At 35.4% G+C, this 25500-nt stretch overlaps 3 protein-coding genes and 1 pseudogene across 3 annotated transcripts; 1 reads left to right on the top strand and 3 right to left on the bottom strand.

Annotated features, from left to right (window-relative positions):
- Positions 1-3821: 3821 nt before the first annotated feature.
- Positions 3822-5882, bottom strand: LOC133704979 (uncharacterized). The gene is made up of 2 exons (XM_062130061.1): positions 5565-5882; positions 3822-4059 (listed from the first exon to the last, which is right to left on the bottom strand). Exons 1-2 carry the CDS (start codon positions 5691-5693, stop codon positions 3958-3960), a joined length of 231 nt encoding a protein of 76 aa, XP_061986045.1. The 5' UTR covers positions 5694-5882; the 3' UTR covers positions 3822-3957.
- Positions 5883-10010: 4128 nt separating this feature from the next.
- On the top strand, positions 10011-11664 carry LOC133704903 (CBL-interacting serine/threonine-protein kinase 4). The gene has a single exon (XM_062129961.1). It carries the CDS (start codon positions 10064-10066, stop codon positions 11360-11362), a length of 1299 nt encoding a protein of 432 aa, XP_061985945.1. The 5' UTR covers positions 10011-10063; the 3' UTR covers positions 11363-11664.
- Positions 11665-13924: 2260 nt separating this feature from the next.
- Positions 13925-16697, bottom strand: LOC133705229 (pentatricopeptide repeat-containing protein At3g23020-like; annotated as a pseudogene).
- Positions 16698-16701: 4 nt separating this feature from the next.
- On the bottom strand, positions 16702-25319 carry LOC133705369 (acylamino-acid-releasing enzyme). Its single transcript, XM_062130512.1, has 18 exons — positions 25134-25319; positions 24655-24833; positions 24265-24574; positions 23848-24069; positions 23535-23753; positions 23332-23406; positions 22411-22546; positions 21774-21925; positions 21591-21673; positions 21379-21500; positions 21210-21288; positions 20579-20756; positions 19703-19763; positions 18459-18581; positions 18141-18338; positions 17307-17375; positions 17048-17124; positions 16702-16946 (listed from the first exon to the last, which is right to left on the bottom strand). Exons 1-18 carry the CDS (start codon positions 25280-25282, stop codon positions 16883-16885), a joined length of 2496 nt encoding a protein of 831 aa, XP_061986496.1. The 5' UTR covers positions 25283-25319; the 3' UTR covers positions 16702-16882.
- Between the last annotated feature and the right edge of the window lie 181 nt (positions 25320-25500).

The raw sequence follows: 25500 nt of genomic DNA, 5'->3' as shown, positions 1-25500 counted from the left end.
TTTTTTCAATCTCATCACTTAATATTTGGTTAATTATTAATTGAGTAACATAATTTGTTTTGGTTTGGTTTTTTTTTTCAATCACTTTGATACTTTATTGGTTCATAATTTTATAGGTGTTTATTTTAAATGAAAAATTATATATATTAAAAAAATTGAACTCAATTGAGTCCATGACTTAGATCACATGTTTGGTCTATTAACTTTGGCTAATTAGAGATTAAGTTTCTTGATAATATATATATTTTTTTGCATAAATAGTTCTTGATTTATTTAATAAAAATTATATATATAAAAAAATTAAACCATAACTTTAGCGTGTTTAACTTATTAACTTTTGCTTAGTGAGAATTAGGTTGAATAATATTTTTTTATTATATAAATAATTTTTAATTTATTTAATTAAAAATATTTGAATTCCAGAGATATTTTTATATGCAAAACATGTCTTAAAAGCCTACTGCCTACATACAGGTTTTTTAATAAAGAAAAAATTGTCAACACGCGGTGTTACGAATTTTTCACAGTAGTTCGTTCTATTTCCAGGACACGCAGATGTAACATAACGGGTCCCGACACGAAGCCGAAGTGGGGTGTCATAAATACCGCGAACCATTATCTGCAGTGCGAAGTTTATTTATCGTCTATTTGAAAATATAATAATAATTATTTTAAAAAATAATTTTTATTTAAAAATATATTAAAGTAATATATATTTTATTTTTAAAAAAATATTTTTAACATCAGCACATCAAAATAATTTGAAAACATCAAAAAAATATTATTTTCAAACAAAAAAAAATTAATTTTTTTTAAAAAACACTTTTGAAATACAAAAACGAACAGGGCTCAAGTATGAGTCCAATCCAACCATAGGTGGTAATCGTACGCCCGACGTAATTAGAAGATTATTTTTTAAAATATTTTTTATTTAAAAATATTTAAAAATATTTTTTATTTTTTAAAATTTATTTTTGATATTGATAAATCAAAAAAATATTAAAAAAATTTAAATAACTATTTAAATAAAAAACTTTAAATTTAAATAAGAAAGCATATTAAAATTAAGAGACTAATTTATTGTGTAGTAGCTTGCTTTTGTTTACGAGAAATAACAGTGTTATCTTCACACACGATTTAAAGCATCATTTTTTAATGTATTACATTAGTGAATCCAGTTTATAATTTAATTCTTAAGTTTTGAAAATCTTAAGCACACTCTTCAATTTTTTATGTTTTGTATTTATAAAAATCAATTGTTTTCTTATTTACCCTCTAATTTTAATTTTTTAGTTGTGTTTCCAGTGAAGTCAAAACATAGAGTTAACCGACTACCTCCATTAAAAGAAAAAAATATAGCTTCTAATCTTGAAGAGTATAGCTCACTGATCAGATTTTAGGTTTGCTCCCTAAAGGTTACCAGTTCGAGTTTCACAAATCTCAGGGCTACTGAAGGCTTACATGATCAATAACTTTAGGACCCGTGGGATTAGTTGAAGTACGCACAAACTAATTCAGATACCCATATTAATAAAAAAAATACAACTTATAAAATGAACAATAATCTAGCTATCTAGGTTTTGACGTGGCATGTTTTAGCATGGGTTTTAAAAAACATGTTCCAGCAGTGCTCCCAGACTTTCTAGACAGATGGATCGGCATTGAATTCAAGTAGTCGGGTTTACATAGCTGCCCTTTGACCATGACAGCCGTCTGTTTTCTCTCTTGAAATTGCGTGTCCAAGATTGAGGCATATTTCCACCAATTTCATTTACCAAAACTTCTTCCTTTAATTGATTGAACGTCGAGTCAATTAGCACCCACCAACCACCTTTGATATTGATACCGTTCCAGCGTATTTATCACCCTGCATGGACACAAGCACCAGCTTGTTGGGCATGGTAGGCAAGAAATACTCCATGCACGAAACCCCTACCCACATTTTATTTATTTTTATTAGGTGGCAAGCGTCCAACAAATAAAGGAACCTGTAGCTTCTTCGCCTGGATTCCGGGAACTTTGAGAGGCGTATGGCTCCATCCATGCATGTCCCACTCTTTACAGCTTTAATTTCTTTTATGTGCATGGCCCCTAACTTGAAAGTCTTCATAATTTTCACCCAAGATTTTACCGGGAAAACTCGGCCCCTCTTTACTCTAATATGGACTTGGGCTGTAAACGAGCCCAGGGCGACGCTTTGGCCCATGACAAGTTGAAGCGGGTCAAATTTCGGACCTGTGCACTTGCCAAGCTTAAGATTAGCAATAACTCCCGAGGAGGTCGCGGATACGAGGGCTCCACTCGGCATTCATTTTTCATCTGAAGAGGCAGGATGCCGTATCGAGTCACTGGCCACTGGCACCATTATTCATACTCCGGCCAATATCCCAACTGTCAAATAATTCTGATCGGGAGATAAAACCAATCAACCACCTCATAATTGAGCTCTGAAAGAACCCACCATAATGAAGCCCTAAAATTCTTCCTGAGACCTAAGATTCTTAAACTTCTCCATCAAAATAAGATGTCCGTATGTTACGTCCCTGACACATAATTGGTTCTTCAAGACCGTGTTTAGAAGTGGAGGATGCATTCCCTCCATTACTAACTTAAAATTTGAGATGATAACCAAAAGGTCCACGTAGCATGTAGGAGTACCTCAATCTATGTGGATATTGGTGTCCAACAGTACGAACAATAGATGAAATCACAGTTATCAAACCCGGTCAAAAAGCTGAGTTTCGAGTTTTATGAGTTAATTCGGATCAATCTAAAAAAAATTTAAAAAATAAATTTTAAATTTTAATATTTCAAAAAAAAATTTATATGAATATAAGGCTATGTATATTGTAAATAAAATATTTTTCTAATATTTATATAATAAACTTGAAAAAAAAGTTAATAACCAACTTAAAAAATATATAAAAAAATACCCACATTTAAAAAATAAAAAAAAAAGCAGCCCTGAAATCCGCTCCCGTTTACCTCCACCCCCTCCACCACTCTGCCATCCAAAGACAACCTCTCATTAGCAATTGGTCATCCTCATCCAAAGATAGCTTGCTTTCTTGGATGTTTGCGCTATTGTCCTTCATGTTTATTTCTGTATCTATTATTCTTGATTCATTTTTCATCTTTATCCTCCATACTTCACTACTCGCAACCGCTGCTACTTTTTCTTGCCAACACGTAATTCATTTTTTGTGGTTGGATTTGCTGTTCCAGGTTGGCCATGATATTGCTTGCCTTTTCTTTTTTTCAATCACTTTCTCACTCAGTTCTGGGTTTAGATGCAGGAACAGTGAGCTCCAGTCCATGTCTTTGCGGTCTCATATATATGCCTTCACAAAGGGTTATGAGTGTTCTTTTGTGGTTCTTTGAGAAGCCTTTCTCAAGTCTTTTAAAGTTAGATCTTAAATTGCGTGGCCTTGTTCCCCAGTAAGGAAGATTGTGAGGCTCGTCATGCCTGGAGGGGTTGGAGGCGGCAAGAAAGATCCAAACAGAAATAAGATCTCAAATCTATCATGGAGAGTCACTCGAGTCTCGCTAGGGTTTGTCCGGGTCGGCCGGGTCAAGGGCCGACCCGCCGGGTCGATCAAATTTGATCGGATCATTGCATAAGCCGGTCTTTTAATAAATCCAAACCAGTTCAGCTTCCGGGTCCCGAATCGACTCTCTGGATCAGTCCTGATTTAATTCCTATGAATGAAGTAAAACACTAAAGAAAAATAAAGACAGGGCAGACTCTTGTAAGGAAATTCTTCCTACATCAAATCAACATTTGGGTATTTGTAACGTCATCAGCAGCATTCAACTAACACTTCTCCAAACAGGAAAAATTATTTAATTACTGAAACAAAATCCACAAAGCATACAGCTGCATATAACAGATATGTTGTTGGTACAAAATAAAAATAAACACAACTGAGAGGCTACAATGGTGACTTACAGTCAGCATCAATGGACATCCTTCCTGCGACCCAACGCTCGAGCCCTTTCCCTCATTTCTTCTGGTGATGGAGGTCTTACTGTATTTGATGGGAACACTATGTATGAACGCTTCACACAAAAGAAAAAACAAATTATGACGATTACGAGAATCGATCAAAATTGCATTTCAGAAAAACAGAGCCACTCCTTAGACAAATTAAGACCCATGCTCATGAAAGGACTTGGCAACAAAGAAAACAAACAGTTTCAGAAAAAAAAAACCTGCAAAATTTTAGGTGCGATACATCAAGTGCATATTGCCATCTTACAGCTCAATTGAGATAATGTAAACTTGTCATTGCCCTAAAATGTGCAACTCTCACAAACTAGAATACAATGATGTCAAGGATATGGTGTAACCCAGGGATCATACCTGTCCATTATCACCTAATGTCATTCATTACAGCTTAGGTTTTTTCCGCCACGTTCCACGAGCAAAGTTCAACACAGGCATTGGTTACTTTGTTGTGGAGAACAAACCCTTACTAGTTTTAGGTTAAGTTTAGTTTTAAGTACCACAGATACAGGTGGATCTATATGCAAGGAGACAATAGTAACCTCTTAAGATTTCCGAGAAAACATGATATTTCATAATTTAGTTGAGGATCTACTACCGAGTTGCCACTAGAATCTGCTCTCCCCCCCACCCTCTCTCTCTTCGTGCATGTTCTTACTTTTCATTTCTGAATTATGTTCAGACAGTGCCTTGGGTACAGCGTAGAGCATCCAGGATGCATCCAATGTCCTCCCACATTTATTAACTCTTAAAAACTACAACATAAACCTTGACTACTAACAATTCTTCCAGATCTTTTCCAGCAATTTAACCACCCCAACATATACGCATCCATCTCAAGCTGCTGCCAAGAAAACCTGCCATGGAAGTTTTGAATCTCAGCCATTTAAACTTAATCCTTAGCCCTTGATCTGACCTGATGAAAATACAATAAAATCTTCATGTGATGTCCAAAACCAAAAGCCCCCATCTCTACCAACTACCAAGTCTTAGCCCAGTCACAAGTACTCCTAACCTGTTGAACAGCAGCTCGTGCAATTCCCTGATATGCTAAATATAAGAAAATTTTTATTTTTATTATTTCAAATTTCTCTTAGGCTAACTGGATAACCTCTGTGCACTATTTCCTCATTGTTTTTTCCCTTAATATTTCATATTCTCTCTGTCTTGTATCTCACTTGCTAGAACAGAACCCACAAGAGATATTCCATCAGTGTTGATACTGATCATGGATAATGACACGTTTAGATCCTCAAGTCTACTTCACTCCTTCCATAGCTAAAAGAAACTTGTGCCCGCAATTCTTTTGTCAGCAACATGAAAAATAGGCACAAATAAATACCAGAAAATAATCGCAGCTAATGCGCGTAGAGAATTATATTAAACATGTCCTAATCGCGGCATTAACTCAAGCATAGTTTGACAGAGACATGGGCAGGCCAGAAAGAAAGAAAGAATAACAGATCTCATCAAGAGAGAGAGAGAGAGAGAGAGAGAGAGAGAGAGAGAGAGCATGAAGAAAAAAGGGAAAGAGAGTCTCAGTATCATTGATACATACATTTCCCATGAATTTATGGAGATTGTTGGTATTGTTAGCGAAGCTGTACATGAGAACTATGGGAACGGTCACATAAACTCCGAATTTAGCAATCTCCAAAATCCCCTTTGATGTCCCCAACGACGACATTTTTCTTTTTTCTTTTCTCTCTATCAAGATACCGAAAACTTTCTTTCAATTGTGATCCATCTGAATCATTGACATAACAAAAAGCTGGGTCTCTCAGATGAGATGGAGGAGGGTAAATAAAGGGTTTATGGATAATAGATGAATGAAAGGAACAGCGGAGGGGATACGTGAAAGGATTGGAGATTGCGAGTCGCTTCGGTCGCTCATTTCATGTGGAAATGGGCCAATTGTGGGCTGGACTTGGCCCAGCGGCTATCTTGGTGTTATTTCAACAATTTTCACTAAGTTCTAGTAAGGTATATTTCACTACCGTAAAACTATTTTGTTTTCCTTTTTTAAAATGAAAAAAATAGAAAATGTTTCCATTTATTTATTGAGAACGAAGATAAATCTTTTCATTGAAAAAACAATGCATGAAGACCATAACCATTTCTCATGAAAAAAAATAAAAACTATAATATATAATAATCATCTTAGTATTTTGTATTTGCGATATTAGTTTTCAATTCATTAAAATTAAAAATTATCATGAAAAAATATATTACAAACTAAAAAAATTAAATTTATGAGACCAACTAAATATTAAAATAAAAAATAATATTCTTAATATTTTACATTGTTAAAGGTTTTTGTATTTAAGAGAAAAAAAAATGTAATAATATTATTAATTAATATTACTATGTTTCCAAACAATCACTTCACCTTTCTTCTCTTACACAATCTCCATTATTTTGTCTACACTGGACTTGAAATCACTTCTATCAGCGAAGATTGTTCAGTGGCCTTCGAGCTAAATGTCCTTTCAGGGATGGCAAGGGGTGGGGGGCTTAGGAGTAATTAATCCAGTAGTACAATTGAAGCTGGATAGATACCTGAGGGTGAAAAATAAAAAAGAAAACAAAATATTCAAAGCAATTCTTTTACAAGAAATTAAATTTTTTTTCTTTGTTTGAAATATTTTTTTATATATTTTTAAATCATTTTAATATGTCGATGTTAAAAATAAATTTATAAAAAATATATATTATCTTTAGATTCATACAAATCTATCGATAATTATTAAAAAATTTACATAATTTTTAAAAATAATTCCATATTAACTTTAATAATTTCAATCGAAAGTGTGATAAATCTTCATTTACGTGTTAGGAGTAATTAATTTTTATATTTTCTCAATTCATCACCCATACATTTTATATCTAGTGAGACACACTATAATATGCCAAAAATCCTAAAAACTCAACCGTTGATCCTTTGGTATTGTTTACGCTGCTCAATATCATCTACTTCTAGAGATTTAATTTTTTTTAATTTCTCTACAATTTATGTGATGATTTATTAACTGAAAATCTTGGTAAACAATAATTTTTATGTTTTAAAAGTGTTTATTAAAAAATTTAAAGTTGTTTTTGTTTTAAATTAATATTTTTTGATATTTTTAAATTATTTTGATGTGTTGAAATTAAAAATAATTTTTAAAAAATAAAAAATATTACTTTAATATATTTTTAAATAAAAAATATTTTAAAAAATAACAATTGACACCATATAGAGCAAAAAAGACTATTTTAACCATCTATTCTCAAACCATGGCACCAGGAAACTGTGGATCTACTCTCTACACAATCCAGACCACAGCTCCTGTTATTACTCTACAGTGTTTTTCCCCCCTCCGTCTGTGCTTGTCAATATCACCTTCTTTTTTTTTTTTTTTTTTTATCTGTTGTGCATAAAAAATAAAAGAGGGTGATATTGATTATTGACATGCAAATCTAATACTCTTCGATAATTATTCAGGGAGGCTCGTTAGCGTCTAATGACCGGTTAATGTTGGTCCACGTGGACAATGGATCCAAATCGTCCCACCTACTTTGTAATATAAAAAAAGATACATAGAATATCTAAAACATGATTACAAAATTTCCAAAGTTGTTAATTATTCGAAGCATTACTTGTAGGTGCTGTGTTCGGTATTTTGATGTGATTTTAAAAGTGATTTTTGTATATTATTTTTTTATATTAACGTATTAAAATTATTAAAAAATGATTTAACACCCCCAATCATCTCTAATCATCAATTGATTTTTCTTACGCTAGCTAAGTGGCCCTTGGTGAAAGGATTAATTAGCTAAAGAACAGTTTTTGCTCTCTTTTTTAAATTATCTTTTAAAATTCACTTGCAGTGGCATGTCGATATCTAGTTAACTTACGGCTGCATGATCTCTCGTTAGAAAAAAATATTCAAAAACTTTTAAAAATCATGGTTGAACCCAGCAATAAATATGATCAAGTAAACTAAAAATCAAAGGTGTTCTTTAAATTAATCATTTATTAGACGATTAAAGGGTAAGAATTTAAGATTAAGCAGTTTAAATTTTGTAGTTATTAATATAATAATTACTGTAAATTTATATAGTCATTAACTTTATATTTATAAAATTAATCAAGATACATGGAAATTAATTTGAATATCAATTTAAAAATAAAAAGTCGCTCATTGATTCTGGCCTTTATTTAAGATATAAATAAATTCTAATTTTAACGCATCTACGACCTAGATATTTATATTTAATAATTGAGAGTTATTTTCGTCTTGTCAAGAGAATGCGTGCTTGGTTTGTTTACGTTAATTATTATTATTCTTACTTCTATCCTGCATAATTAATTACTTTCCAGCTCGTTTGTGTGGGTTCGCGTTTTTGACTTACGGTCCCACAACCCTGACCCGGAAACACACAGGTCATGAGTTTTCCCACGTGGCACGTTAATAACCGTCCAGCTCAACGTAGCAATGATGCCAGCAACTGCCAAAATAGCATAGCTGGAGAGTGACCTCGTAGCCCACACCACCAAACACGGCGTAATCCACCTGCCTGCAGCTGCTGCTTCTGAAGGAAGTCAAATTGCGCAGATATCACCAGGAGGCTACCCTATATGGCTCGTGAAATCTGACCTTTTGGGCCCATGATCTTCACGCATTAAAAAACAATTAAAAAAAGAAGAAGCTAGACAAACTTTGCAATTGCGGTTTCTTGGAATATATGAAGGCGGTTTCCTCGAGGAACATTGCTGAGTATACAACATGCTACTGTTTGAGAGTGGTGTAAAAATTAATTAATTTTTGAATTTTTTTAAAAAAACATGTAAAAAAGAACAATCTAAATCTAAAAAAAATTAAATCTTTATAAAAAAAACAGCTGGAAATCAATGATAAACACCACCTAACTCGACTAAGATCAATTCTAGGTTGCAGAAAAAGGGAACTCTACGCCATTGAAATAATATCGCAAGATTGATCTTTTCTCTGCTTTTGTTAGGGAGGGCCAGTTAAGTCTTGCAGATGATTGGATGCTTTGAACATTCCAGTCGTCCGCCCACCATTTGGAGAAAAAGAGGACACAGATTCAAGAAATTTTAGACTCCGATGGCATGAAGTTGATCGTTGGGTAGCTGGACTCGTCGTCTTCTCTGACAGTGAGATGATATGTTATTTTATGCATGATAAGCGTCGGCACATAACTCTTCGCGTCTCATAGTCATTAAAGCATTTTAATTGCTCATAGTGGCGAGGTCCTTTTCAATTGCAGTGCTCTTTCATTTTGAGGCGTCGAGGCCCTCAACTCGAGAGCAAATAAAGCTTAAAAAAGAAATAATATTCCTCGACCAGATTCTCCGAGCAACAGTTGGATTCTTGGATACATCACCTGCTTCATATCTTGCATATGAATAGAAAATTACTATCTAGCTTTGTTTTCTTTTCCTTTCTCTGGTCTTCCCACCACCACTGGCTTGCCGATTACCAGCATTTATTATTGCAGTGGTGGATGTTTTTTAAGGTTTTTAGATATTAATATCCTATTAATTGAGTTTTAGATATTTTTATAAATATTTATTATTCAACCTACAATAAAATATTATCATATATATATATATATACATACAAATAAAGATTTTAGATTAAATTATATCAAGTTTTAAATTAGATTTTATAGTATTCATACCATATTTATTATTTATAAAATAAAGTAATTAAAACAAATTTATCAATTTAGATCGGTACATTATGTTGGAATTAAATTAACATCCTTAATTGTGCCTCAAAGGGTGTTTGTTTTATTTTGTGCTATATTATTTTTTTAAAAAAAATAAATGTAAGTAGTAGAGATATTTTAATACAACAAAAATAAGGGAAATTAAAAAAAAAAAAGAATTTAGAAGACACATGAATTCTAAATGAAACCGACAACTCCAACCGGCACACGCTCACCCACTTATAAAAGCAACCTTTCCCTGCATTAAAAGCCGATCCCCTGCACGCTCTTGTGTTGCTTGCTAATTTCCTCCCCACTACCCCCTACCCTCCACGAGCCATGGAGCCCCCGCCACCATCAACACTGCAAACGACCACCTCGATACCGACCACGCTTCTCAACAAATACGAATTAGGCCGAATACTAGGCCGTGGTAGCTTTGCAAAAGTCTATGCAGCCCGCTCTTTATCCGACAAGACACAGCTGGCCGCGATCAAGATCATAGACAAAACAAAAACCGATGCTGCCATGGAACCTCGTATCATCTCCGAGATTTCAGCCATGCACCGCCTGCAACACCACCCAACCATTCTCAAAATTCACGAAGTTATGGCAACAAAAACCAAAATCTACCTCGTCATGGAACTTGCCTCAGGAGGTGATCTGTACTCTAAGATCCGCAAGATTGGGAAACTCAAAGAATCAGCCGCACGTCGTTACTTTCAACAACTTGTGTCTGCCCTCCACTTCTGCCACCAAAATGGTGTCTCTCACCGCGATATTAAGCCTCATAATTTACTCCTTGACGGTAAAGGTAATTTAAAAATATCTGATTTTGGACTCTCAGCTTTGAAGAATGGTGGTGGTGACGGTGTGTTTTTGCTTCAGACTGCTTGTGGGACTCCAGCTTTCACGGCACCGGAAGTTATGTCGCGGCAGGGTTACGACGGAGCTAAAGCGGATGCTTGGTCTTGTGGAGTCATTTTGTTCTTTTTATTGTCGGCTTGTTTGCCATTTGATGACAGTAATCTTGCATTCTTGTATAAGAGAGCTCATAAAGGAGAATATCAAGTGCCCTCTTGTATATCAAAGCCGGTTAAATCGATTATAAACCAGCTTCTAGACCCAAATCCTAATACAAGAATGAGCATGGAAGCTTTAATGAAGCATTCTTGGTTTTTGAAGAAGTTTGAATTGCCAACTCAAAGTAGTGTGTTCGAGATGGATTATAAAAAATATTGTAAATTTGATCAAAAGAGTGCGGTTGCTAGCATTACCGCGTTTGATATAATATCTCTATTTTCAGGGTTGGATTTGTCACGGTTATTTGAGGTTAAGAATCGGAAAGAAAGAAGATTTACATCAAGCGAAACGGTGGAAAGAGTTACTGAGAGAGTGAGAGAGGTTGGAGGGAGATTGGGGTATAGGGTAGTGGAAGGAAAGGGTGGGAGTGCTATTGGGTTGGGGAAAGGGAAGGTGGGAGTGTTGTTTGAGGTGTTCGAAATAGCGGAGAAGCTGTTGGTGGTGGAAGTTAAGGTGGTGGAGGGTGGTGAGGTGGAATTTGAGGAGGTTCATTGGGGAGAACTGAAAGATGAGCTCGAGGACGTTGTGCTTCAATGGCATAATGATGTCATGTGAAGAGAGGTTCATGTTGTCCTTCAATGGATCAGTTTGAGGAGGTTCGAGGATGTTAGTAACAAAGTTAGCCTAATTACTTGTTCTCGGATGGATGCGTATATGGTTACTGTTCTAATCGGGGATGGATAACCTGAGTTGATCTTTGTTCATGAAAGAATGTGTTCAGTTGTAGTATATTTTTCACTATTTACTTGTGTTAGCTTGGTTTGTGATCTTAACCTCTTGGTTTAAGCTAGTTAACTTGTAAAGGTGATAATCTCACTCAAGTTGGAATAATTAAATTCTCTTTGTTTGCCTTGTTACTTTCTGATCTATACTTGTGTTCTTTGATTTGGCATGACACAAAACCAGCACTTCAGGATATGCAAAAGAAGCACTTGCAAGATTTTTTTTTATCAGGAGCTGTGAGACTGTGCCTGATAATTCATCAATGGTCGCATTGCGTCACCTCTAATTTCAGTTCTAAGTTTCTTTTCAGTTTACAGCATTGTCAACTTTTGGTTTTGGTTTGATGAGACTCGAGATTTCTGGCTGTAGATACCCACTGATTGCTCGTTAGTCATTCATCCATTGAATTAGAAGCCATAGTCACAGGCGGCCAATTGTGAAGAAATATGCATAGAGAAAAAGAAAAAAAAAAGAATAAATGAACACAGATGAAACCCCTGTGAAGTCATGAACTAGAACTCTAAAAAGTTATTCACACTCATTGAATTTTAAACCTCCTTTTTTAAAAAAAATTATGAAGCACAAAACAATACAGGTATTATACACCTTATTCGTTTGATGATCCAATGCATGACACAATAACATGCAATATCAGAAGGAAGGAAGGGTACAGCCTATGACTGCAGCGTCATATTTCCACCGAAGTTCTTCAGAGATGTTAATTACTCATCAATTACCATCTCCTCGGTTGCTTCCCACCTGCCAAAGTATAAAGTTATTGCGTTCTGGAGAGTTCTATCAAGAGTCAAGTTAGTAAATAATGGTGATGAATTTTATTGTATGGTTGCTCATGATATGAGCGGTATTGTATTCATTAAGTTATGATTATTGTGAAGTCTGGAAAAGTTTCCAGCTTTTCTATTCAACACAATGGTCGTGTATCTTTGAAAAGAAAATAGTGAATGAGAATCTGAATATAGCTTATTCGATTGGCATTAACTTGTCGGAATGATTCTTAACTACACATTCCAGTTTATGCAGTGACAATCTTGTGTTCTTGGCAATAACTAACATTTCAAGGTCAACATCCAGGGGACAATTATGATTAATTCCCTGCATGAAACGGAAACGGAAACTGAAACTGAAGATTTCTTTTTTGCTTTTCCTCCTGTTGACTGAAAATGAAGATGTTTTAGCAGAAATGAAGACAAAAAATGAAATCAGTTGAGAATGAGTTTAAACACTCTGGAATTCTGACAATTTTTCTAAAGAACTTATGTACAAGTTAAACTAAAAGGATTGTTAAGAATTTATGCAGATGTTTGCTGATACGAATCATGATGTTGTTTTGCTTTGAGTTTTGTCAACAGTAGTAGCTGTTGATCATGATCATGAATTGCCAACCTTGACAGAAATGAGCCATCCAATTTCGCTAATACTAAACAGTACCGATGTAATTGACGTGGTGATGGTATATATTCTTACAACTGTTTGTTAATGATAGCCAGAGTAATCCTAGCTGGAAAACTGAATGATCAAAAACGGTTTTGTAATACAGAATCTTTTCCAGAGATTTGGGAGTGTTTCAGAATTTACTTTTAAAATGTAGTTTCTGTGAACTCATATTCTGGATTTGTTTAATTTTAATAGCATTCAAATTTTGTACTTTTATCCAGCTCCAGTGATGAGAGAGAACTGTATCCAAAATTGCTTGCCATTTGAGGGGAAAAAAGAGCAAATAACATGTTTTGTTTTGTTTTTTTTCCAAGTGTTGGACTCATCTCGGAGATTCTCTTTTCTTTCTGACAACATTTCATGCATTTTTAATGGAGAAAGTTAAGGGAGCAATTGGAAGCTGGGAACCAAAGGAGCCACCTCAGATGAGCTCAACAATGACGGTGTGAGCCACCAGAAATTTGTGGTAACACGTTTGATTTTGTTTTCAAACCTGGGCTGGCATATTTAGAAGATTTTAATGAAAAAGTAATTTATTTTTTGGCGTCACGACTAATATAATACAAGAATTTTTCAACACTTTTGGTAAGGTTACGGCTTGATGTTCATTGATCTCAGCTGATCAATTTCAACTGCTGTAACCAGTAAAAATAATTTCATTGTTGGAAAAATGATATCGAAGGCAGCTTATGTGACAATCCCATTTCCTTACCTCATCTCTGAAGGAGGAAGGGTCAATTGAGTTAAGAACCAGATGAGGTCACAGGCACTGACTTGAAGAAATTCGCTCCATAGAGGTGTCATTGAACTCAAATTGAACACTGTACATTTGACATACGCTTTTGTCGATCCTATCCATTACAGATTACAACGACAAACAACTTCTGCTACCCTAGGAGCAAGAGAAAAGGGACTGCAGACCATAACCACAACCTAAGTTTACTCGTCATAATCATCATCTACGTCAGCTACAGTGGAGAGACCTAACATCCATACCTGCAAGCCATTCTGATAATCATTTTTCTTAGTTGCTTCAAGCTTGTCAACAGCCTTCTTTGATATTCCACATTTTACCAGAGCAATTCCAAGAGAAGTGAACATATAATCGTCAGGTTGAATGGAAGCTTCTACCTTGAACGTTCCCAGAGCCTCTTTCCATCTGCCATCCAATGCATACAACCCAAGCACATTGTTATAGCACAACAAGTCAGTCAAAAGCACCAACTCTCTCGTCTGTTTTGCAATCTGAATGGCTTCCTCAAACCTCCCCAGTCTTTTCTACATGCACAGCATCATTGCAAAGGTAATCATTTTCATTCCCTTATCTTTTCAAGCTCTCAAAGATCTCTTCTGCTTGTTTGACCATGGGTTTTTCGCTTCACAGATCTGTCATACAATTTGAAGAAAATGCATCAGGACCAGAATCGGACGGCTGCAGCAGTTTGTATGTTTCTTCTGCTTCTTTTGAGCACCAAACTTCCGTATAAAGCTTGATTAAGGACTTATATATAACTGTATTTCCAGGCAAGCCTGCTCTTTTCATTGCATCTACATAACCAAGAGCTTCTTTAACACTTTCAGCATCAGCAAAAGCATTTATCAGTACACCATAAACTACAACATCTGGCTTCACATCAAGACCTATCACCTCGTTATAAAGCTCCTCAAGCCATTTCCAGTTTACCTATTTTCACAACGCTTGAGATCAAAGCACAATAGGAGATGCAATCAGTAAATAGTCCTGCCTCTTGCATCTTCTTTCAGATAATGTTTTGCTTTATGTGGCAAGTCAGCACCAGCCAAAATCTGTATGATAGAACTATAGGTACATTTATCTGGAACTACGCCACGACTCTCCATGCTGTCAAACAAGCGACATGCTTTACCATAATTCTGCGCTAACCTGTATGCTTTAATCATCACATTAAACACGAGGACAGTCAGCATCCACAATATGGCAGTGCTTCCCGTATGCATCAATGCTGGCAGAATAGCACTCAAAACTCATATTTCCTGTGAGATGAAATCTCCTGAACCATAGCCATGAAAACTAACGCATTCCAGCTTCAATGTGCATCCTAGTCAGAGCAGACTGAGTATACCCATCAATCTCCAAACCCTTTTCATCCATCTCAGGCACCAGGTCTTCTGCATCACTATAGTGTGTGTGGTAACTGACACGATCTGGCACTAAACCAGTCTCCTTCATCCTTTTAAAGTAGCTAGCTTCCACGGTTATATTATCATGCTTAGCACGAAGGGAAATGAGAATATTATATGTCCTTGTGTCAGGTGGGCATCGGAACTCCTCCGACAAGTCTCCTTCATCCTTTTAAAGTAGCTAGATAGACTGTTTGAATAAGGTTGTTAATTCTATTCTGTTTTATTCATAGTCAAAACATTTTATATTAATTTAAAAAGTGGAATAATTTTTATTTTATTTTAAATCTCAGTCTGTTTTGAATTTTTCGACTAAATTTCATCTGGAATATTCCGGTTTCATTCCACATGTTCCGTTCCTCTTTTAAAAAGTCATTGAATTAAATTGAATCTAATTTAATTTAATTAATTAAACCATCCAAGTATAAAAATCTATTTTTCATTATTATTTTCAATAACAATGATATTAATAATAATATAGAAAATTATTATTACTATTGTCATTAATAATCATATTAATTTTTTAAAATTAGATTTATCACTAATATATATAGTTTATATTCATTTTTTTTATGTTTATACTCTGTAGGAATTTGAGTAAAATAAAGAATGTTTTAGATTTCATTAGCCTTGATAACATTAACCTAACTTTATATTTAAAATATTTATGTTAAAACATTTTACTTTTATAATATTTTGATATTTTGTTTAAGTTGAATTACTTTAAGTTAAAGATCTATTTAATTTTAACTATTTAGAAATATTTTAAATTTTAAAATTATATTTATTTTGCATTGTGTTTATGTTGTATAATTTATAATTAATTTATCTGAAATTTAAATTATATTTTTTAAATATATATATATATATATATATATATATATATATATAAACAGTACAACCACTTTAGAAGTAAAATATTCTATTGACCTTGGTTTGAACTTAAACACCCCTTGCAGTCGAGAGCCTTTTAATTTCTGACACCGGGTCTTGTCAACTGTTATGCTTCCAAAACAGCAGATATCACGCCCAGCAGATATCACGTTCCTTGCACTTGAATTTTAGCCGAAAAAGAGGATAGAGAGTAGCGACTCAACTTGATGGTGTGTTTGTTTAAGAGGTGTGCCCCACAGCACCCTTCATGAAAAGTACGAAAAAGATGCGCCGCAAACAAATTCTCTCTTCTTATAGGTTCATACAGGGTGTAACCACGGTCTGAAACGCGTCTAAGCTGGAATAGTATTGCAGACACACCGTTGTTTTTAAAAAAATTGATTTTTTAATGAATTTCAAAACAAAAACAAAATTAAAAAAAATAGAGGCTCCTATAACGCCTCGAAGAAATATATAGAAAAATATAGCTCGCATCCATATTCCATATCCATAAAAAAATTGATGCAGCATGCAGCTTTATCGAAAGTCAAAAAGGATTTTGAAAGATCACCAATTTCCAAACGAATAGCAGATGCAACAGGACATGATTATCCCTTTTCTTTACCTCATGCCGTGAGTGAGCATATTGCTTGTGCACAACAGTGCTTAAAGGGCTCATAAACTTTCTAATACAAGACGGTGAATCTTTTGTTACTATTTAGAATGACTGTTTTACATGGTGGGTTGAGCATAATGATCCACCCTTTACCAATTAACCGCAACCAGGCGAGCAAATAGTTTGCTGATTATTTTTTGTATTTTGACTTCGTACCGCATGAGCAACATTTGGCAAGCCATGCATGCTTATTTACAATACTTGTTGAACCATACTGCAATGTTAAGGAAGCCTTCGTAGTCGGATTGGGGTCTGCAGAAAAGCAATGCGGATCAGGCTTTATGTGAAAGTGAATTAGATTTGAGCTTCGATGTAGCTGTTTACACTAGAATGTGCCCCAGTAAATGTTTTACCTTTCAATCGCATGGACATCATTGGGAAACATGAGGATTTTGACCTCAACGCCTCTCTCTTTCAATGCCCGTGCATACTACAAATTTTTCAAGTATCAAACCATTAGTACCATCATATTATGCAAGTAATAGAAAAAAAAAAAAAACTGTTTGCGATTTTTTATCTTGTCTATCACTCTTCCAGCTGCTTTTTTCAAAACATACACTGGAATAAAATTTTAAACAGCCAGCTTGTACTTGAAGAGGGAACGAAACTTACTTGCAACCCATTAGACAATGGAACACGAAGATCCTGAGCACCTAGAACAAAAATGGTCGGTGTTTTGACCTGTGAATGTTATCAAACTAAGAAATTCAATACCATGACTTGAGGGTTTTGGTACTCAGCATAGATAAAAAAAAAATCCAAAAGAAATGCCAATCACTATCTCTACCCGGCCAATATGACTGAAAGAAAGAGGGAAAAAGTTGATGTTCTGGCAAACACCGACACATAGTTGATGTTCTGGTAAATAACCAAAGAATTTTTTTTACCATAAAGCTCAGATTCTTCATTCTCAACATATTGTTTTCCTTTGCATTGCACAACTGCCAAAAGCAGAGCTTGGCTGTTGTTGTTCAGCATTCCATGCATCTTGCTAGTGCCAATGCATTCCATGCGGGTACAATTTCTAATCCAGTACAGTTGTCCACTGCAAGTTGCATGGAAACGCATTGTGTTTTCTGACACTAGCTATACTAGATTTTTCCATTGCTTTAAAGTTGATAGCATCCAGCATTGTAAAAGCAACCGCACTACCAGGTGTCGTATTGCTGTCGAGGCTGCAGACCAGCCTGTTCATTAGGAGTATTTTGCAGTAAATTTTATTTGGTTTGGACCATTCTATTCCTATTCTTAGTGCTTCTGTCTTAAGTCCCAAAAATACAAAGAAATAATATATATATATATATATATATATTGAAAAATGGAAAAATATTGTGTCCAATAGGATTTGAACCACTATCAAAGGTTTTGAAGACCTCTGTCCTATCCACTGGACAATGGACACCATCACATATCACCTAATAGAAAACAGGATCCTCTAGAAAGTACCTTTGAGATGTGTGATATGGGAGATTTGCTGTGAAAGAGAGCCAGGTCCTCAGCTGAGGGTGCTTCCGTAAATTTAGTTTTCCCCTCAACTCCATAGGTTTCCACATAGCACCAATCAGGGATGTCTGTTATGCCAACCATTGATGCAAGGTTACAGACGGGATTTCTCGCAGCTGCAGCAACAAATTTATCTGGTGCCTGCAGAAAGTTATACAGATATGTTCACTATATTAGAGGTCTATGTAATAACAAAAATCTCGATATATAGTCTACAAAAGACACCTGACTATCACAAGGAGAGAGCTGGAAATGCTAAACCTGGCCAATTAAGTGAGTTGTGAGAAAGCCACCATGGGAACCACCAATCACAGCTATTTTGGAGGGTCTAGCAACACCCGTGTCAATCACATGATCTATTGCTGTAATTACATCATTGACATCCTGTGCATAGTAAGCTATAAGGTTAGAATTTGCACAAACTCCACACGATCTATTGTTGCAATTACATCCTTGACATCCTGTGCATAGTAAGCTATAAGGTTAGAATTTGCACAAACTCCCCAAATGTTTGAGATGCTTGAGTAGATATCTGTATGTCTTCTAGGAGAAAATGGATTTTTTCCAAACGAGGAAAAAGAACAAGAAACCAGGAAATACAGGTAATGTGTCCTGATACTACTTGCAAAAGATTATTAACAATGAAGAATCAACACTGGGGCAAAGGGAAGTGGAGAAAGTAAGAGAGAAATATGCTATATAGGAACAAGAAAGTTGACTTGTTTGTTTGTAGCTTAGTACTGCTTAGAGTTTAAAGATTATTTTGATAACTTTCTAGGATTTTATTGTTGTTGTTATTAGGATATTTATTTCTTATTGAGTTCAGGTAACTTTCTTGTTCCCAAACTACATCAGAGAATCCCTTCATAGATAAAAAAAAGGACTCAGAAAAATAATCCAACCTGATGCATAAAGCCTTGATTTTTACAAAAAGCATGCCAAACAAAATTTAAGAGAAAGGACAGATTTGCCCTCAAATTATTATGCACGTCCCAAATGAATCCTCCACCGATCAATTGAGTCCCCATTTATTAGGGTTGGTTAAATCATCTCCAATGTTATCTACAGTGAAAAGGTCTGTTCATTTTTAACATGACTCCCGTGCCTTCAGTTTAAGCCAATATTTTAGGCAAGTACTCGCACAAAACTGATGCTCCCTCAGACATTGTGGTGCCATATATATTCATTAACAAGGATCTTGACACTAAAAATCACCCCACATGATGCATGTTAATGCTCAAATATAAAAAGAGGTTATAGCCTATTTTGTGTGTTAAAGAGTCTTGCACATATGGGTGTGATTTTTAACTCCAAAATATTTTTGGCTCACTTTTGTCCTCGAAATCAGGCTAAAAGAGCTTGCACCCGCAGGGGCTAATTCAGAAAATTCTCAAAGGATGGGGACTCGTTCGAGATATCCATATATGGGGGGCTCCATTGGGATAGACATAACACTTTGGGAGTAAATTTGTCCTTGGACTATAAACTTTAATAAGAATGAGTACCTGTGAACCAACTTTCCCTGGAAGAGACTGCAAAGCTTCCTCACCAAATCCTAGTGAACCTCTGTGATCAAAGACTTAGTTAGAAAAATCTGGGAAAGAACAAAAAGGACATTCACATGCTGGCACTCTATTGTGTGTTTGGGATTGTGGTACATGGTGCTTTTTAAAATAGCTTTTCACTTGAAAATGCATCAAAATGAATTTTTTTCAGATTTGTTTTTTTTTTTTTACATCAGCATATCAAAATCATCAGAAAGCATTGAAAACAACATCAATTTGAAACCTTTTCAAGCCAAAAACACTTTAAAAAAACACTCAAAAGCAGAAGCACCCCCAAACACACCCTAATACCATTTTAACGACTGCACCAAACTTTTGAGCATGCAAAGATGAAAATTATCAAGGGACCAAATGAATTTTATGGTAAAGTAACGTGAATTTCAAACTGGTGTAGAACCACCAGCAAGAATACAAAAGTACTAATTCTCTGAGGAAAAACTGCATCTTGGTGATAATCAAATTCAATGTTCTTTTGAATATCTGGGTAGGGTCTTTGTTTATAGACGGTAAAATTAGAAAACCTACTAAATAGTTCTCATCCAATAATAAAACTAAAGTAAACTAAATTCCAATTTTGAAATTCCTAAATAATCAAACAATATTTCCTGCTGTTGTCTTTCTTCGCTCCCCGTTACAATGCCATGTAAAAAATATAAAACATCAGCTTGGAGAGAGATTTTTTTTTTTTTTTTTTTTGCAGATTATATTTCCATGGGTAAAACAGTCTGGTGGAGCATAGAGAAATTTGCATTGATCTGAGTTTCTAATTAAACTTAAGATGAAAAGGGAAAGAGAAAGGGAAAAGCTTTAAAACACCTGTAATTTACAATCAACAAGCTGTAACCTAGTGAAGACAGAAATGCATAGGACTTTGCAAAGCCTGACAATGAGACAGAATGTGGGCCTCCATGAAGCACAACTATTAGTGGATCACAAACATCATTCTTCTTAGACTGGCGAGACACAAAAATAGCTTCGAAAGGTTTGCTAGCACCTGAAAGAAACAAATGTACAATGAAGCAAAATTCATTGCTGTGATCACAATTCAACACTTTCATGAATTGCGAAAGACTTCCCAATAATACCAGAAACAAAATTCAATCATCCCATTCTTCACGTACAAAGTCCCTATAAAAATTCAGCTCCATATGCTGATGCTGGAAACTCAATGAAAGAATACTTCTATCTTACTTTCTTTCCTTACCAATCAAATTCCAACAAAATTTCCAATGAATGGGCTAATGCATGTAAATCAATGAATAAACATACAGAAAACAATACCCCCTCCACAAAAAAAAAAAAAAAAACCCATAAAAAACTGGCTGCAGAGCAGCCTAAACTGTTGAAATCACACTGTTTTTATGATGCATCTGAAATGTGATAGTAGACCCATGCCAATGCATCGAAGTGTTCAGAATTTTGATACAACAACATATTGATATAATACCTTTTGTCAGGCATTCAGAAACATCCTTGACTGGAATCTTCAATATAGTGAACTGACGAGAAGAGAGCAAAGAATTAACCTGTACCAAGAAGAAACGGTCATCACAAAACTAGAAATTAATGGATAAACGATACAAAATTCATGTTCTAAAAATGCCAACAATACAAACCTTCGCAGAGCATCCGAATATTGGGCTTGATACATCTGACCAATCCCATTCAGCATTTTTAATTTCCTTATCAACAAGATAACCATACCTGATTTGAGGTACATCTACTGGACTGCTAAACACTGGAACAGGGGAAGAAAAAAAAATTTACATTTCCATCCTCTTCACTTTAACATGGTGGGTTATAGATAGCTTTCAGCATTTGGCTTTACCGGCAATAATGCTGTCTCCATCTAGAGTAAGAAGATTCCATGAAAAATTGGAGTCTGTGGGACTAATACGTGATACATCCCCACTGTAATTCGATAATCATACCATGAATCAACTATACAAACAGATTCTGAAGGTATGTACACATAAGAAAAGCTGTGCAGATATATGACTTTTAAAGTTACCTCAACACATTCACAGAAAGTATAACTTGACTGCTGCCCCATGCTGAAGATACAATCATAGTGCATCCATCTGAAAGCCATGGATTAGGAATAAAATTAGAACAGTAAAGCCCTGGGAAGCAACCATCCTCTGCGCTCTGCACAATAGGAATCTGCAATGATTTATAGAAGAAAATAGTTAGTTACAGATCATACACATGAAAGAAAATCTTCCAAATCTGTGGAAACTGGTAAATGCATCATTCATAGGGAAATATAGCTAAGAGGAAATTGCCAGGGATAGCCTCAGGACAAGGGATTGGCAGTCGTCCAGCCTGGGTTCCCAACAAGTGTATACTCCTTCCCTTCATTTGAAATTCTAAAAGGTGAGAGCTCACAAGAAGATCGAGTGTAAAAGCATGGCTATTTAAAAAGCAACATTGATCCCAGAACAAAATGCAAACCATATTATATTATCAATCATTACTTTTAAATATTCACATTCTAGTATCTTATATAAAAGCTGTTGATGAACAAGGCAAAGTTCATCATAACTTCTTGTAAATGAATAAAGCAATAGCAAACAAAATCAGCAATTCTATACATGCCAGTGGAATTCACCAAATGAAAATTATACAGATAGACATTAAGAGCTCACCACATCAATAATTTTTAAAGAGGACAATTGTCCATTCACTGGCCAATCAATTCTGTGAAGTGAATCTGTAGCAGAATGTGCACCCGAATCTACAGAACTTCTTCCAGATAGAAACACAAGGAACCTTCCATCTGGGCTGGATAACATAGACATGTTTCACATGCAATCAGCTTTAAATACATCAATACTTCGTGTAAGGAATTTTTTTTCAAGTTATACAACTTAATATATTCAATGGTTTCCAGTTAACTGAAGAATTGTTGATCATTATAGCTATACTTATAAAGAGAAGGTGAGGCAGATTATAAATAACTTTTAAGCATATAACCACCAACTAAAAAACAAGAAATAGTGCATAAGCACATGCATGGAATCATTCACACACTTAAACAGAGAAGAAATGATGCACAAGTTAAACTTGATGTGTCTGTGACACCTAAAAGGACATCTGGACAACGAATTTGCAAATTTTAATATCAACACATAGCCGCAGGGGAATCCATTAACTTAGAATAGAGAGATGGAAAATAGTGATGAAAAAAAAGAAGGAACAAGTTTACTATGCCAGTGCATAACCCGTACAAGTCATAGATGTGAAACTAGCAAAAATTAACTGGTCACCTTTATCTTGTAATATTTTTTTACACAAAAAGAAAAAAGGTCGTGTCAAATTGGAAAGTGGAAAAGAGACATGCAATCTCAGCAAAGAAGCCATCACGCCTCTTTTGGGCTAGGGCTTCAGGATAAATTCATTTCCCCTGAAATAAAATCTTCGTCAGACTTGATTGTCTTGAAAATGTATCCAAAACTTGAGAAATCACACTGCAGAAGTTATCGCTTATCACACAGAAAAGGAGAAGAAACAAAGTTTCTAGGTCAATGTGAAGGCTCAAAACCAAGGTGGTTGTATAAATAGCATACCTGAATGATGGAAAGAAGGCACTACTTATGCTCTGAGTTAGGTTAAGAACGGGTGAGTCTTCGTTTGGACTCTCTCTGAAAGATCACAATGAAATTCAAATTACATAAACCAGAGTTAGCATACTCAATCTCCGACTGCAACTAATTAACAACAGAGAGAGACAGAAAAAACAACGAGAGCTTTATGAGAACAAGTAACCCACTTGAGCTCTAAATCATTGGCTTCTGATGCATAAACTGGTGCTCTAACTGCATATAATGCACATGGCCTGTTGTAGCAGTATTTTATGCCAAGCTTTCTTGGATTTGATGACCAACCCACAAACACCAAATACTGATGCAAGCCTTGGGTTGATGGAGCCCAGACAACTTGGCCAACGCTCAAGGACTCTGAAATTCCTTTGACAGGCTGTACTTGTCCGCTGCACAGCATGGGAAAGTTCAAATTGAGGATTTAATGTCTGACAAAAAACTATGTTTAGCTGTATCAATGACAACAAAAACCTCTTACAAAACCTGTTAATGTCAATCAAAAAAAGTGCAGGCTGCCTTTTCCCTGCATAGGTTTCTCCCCAGTCCTCCTCCCATTCCCCCTGACCTTTCCAGCTACCACAGTCCTTATCTGCTGAACCACCTTTTTTATAGCCCGAATCATTAAATGTAGGCTTGGAGGGTGAGGCCTCCTCGGCAACATAAGCTATAAGAGTTTCGTTTGAGTTCCATGAGATCCCCTCAAACCTATAACATCTAAAAACATTCAAATTTCTGGATGCTCGAGGATGGCAGTGAACAATGATACTTATAATCAAACAAATCTACTACTAAAAGACATGAATGTACAAAGTCGAAAGTATGCAAGCCTGGCTTAGCAAATCATAAATATTAAAAAGATGTCACCCGCAGCGAAAAGGCTAGATTTATATAGTCACTGACCATCCATCACAATACACAGAACCGTGTACAGATTGGGGGATGTTGAATTCCTTTTCCACATGACCTTGATTCCAAATCTCAAAACGGGTGGGAGATTCATTTTCCGGATTCCGAACAACAAGAAGCTTCGAACCTGATGGTGATGGAACAACTGTAGACACACCGGTCATCTCAACAGGAAATGGAGACCAATGAAAGTTAACAGAATTGCCACTCCCTTTCGAGATATTAGCAGATAGAGCATACTTCCTCCTCTTATTAGCCAGAAGATTTGCTTGGCTAATCGAAAACATTGCCTGGGAACCAATTCCTGCACCAAAAATTGTTTCAAGAAACACAAACAGGAAAAAGAAAAAAAAAAGTTAAAGTCGCATAAATAACTAGACTTACCAGTGTTAGACTTAAAAGTCCATGCCTTGTCAATGTTAGGGATGCTAGTGAACTCTTGAAGTAAACTGGAAAGGGAAGCATACTCTTCCTCAGTTTTAGCATCTAACCCAACTGGCAGATCCTTCGGTGAGGAAGATACAGAGGCGTCCATTAATGCTTGAATGGCAGAAGATCGTTTACTACAGATTGAAGGGAAAACAAATATCATCAAAAGAGAGAACAAGCCAGCAGCGAACAACAACAAGCAAGTAGCATCAAGAAAGAAAGCAAATTCGGTCAATCGGGGTCAAACCCATCAATTATCAAACAAGATCAATCATTAATTTAGCCGTATTATGATCAAACAAAACAAGCAAACTTGAGGAGGATAAGCAACGAAGAATCCACACTTTTTAAAGGTGGAAGAAAAATGGAGTTCTAACGTTAATGAAATAAACTAAGCATTGCGAGGAGACTAGAGAGGGAGAAGGGACGCTTACGTAGAGAGCGAACGTGGAGCGGAAAAAGAGGAGCGAAGGAGAGTGGGAGTGGGAGAGGGAGGAGATATTGTTAAAGAAAGAAGATGGGGAGGAGGAGGAGGAGGGAGACACGACAACCAATTAAGCTTTACCAGGTATGCTCTTTCCATTTTCGGATTCCAATTTTGTTTCGTTTGCCATTATGAAAATGCGTTGACACCAATAATAATAATAATAATAATAATAATGTTTTGTTATTATTATATTTTGCCATGAGCAGGTATTGTTTTGTTTTTAGTATATTTTGCTATATATTTTTTGTTTGTTTGAATTAATTGAAAAGGAAAAAATATATATATATATTTTATTAACATGGTTATTTGGGTCA

This window comes from Populus nigra, chromosome 10, assembly GCF_951802175.1.
Source record: "Populus nigra chromosome 10, ddPopNigr1.1, whole genome shotgun sequence".
In the NCBI taxonomy this organism is placed as follows: Eukaryota; Viridiplantae; Streptophyta; class Magnoliopsida; order Malpighiales; family Salicaceae; genus Populus; species Populus nigra.
The sequence above is the reverse complement of the archived record's forward strand: the minus strand, read 5'-3'. Positions and strand labels throughout refer to the sequence as shown.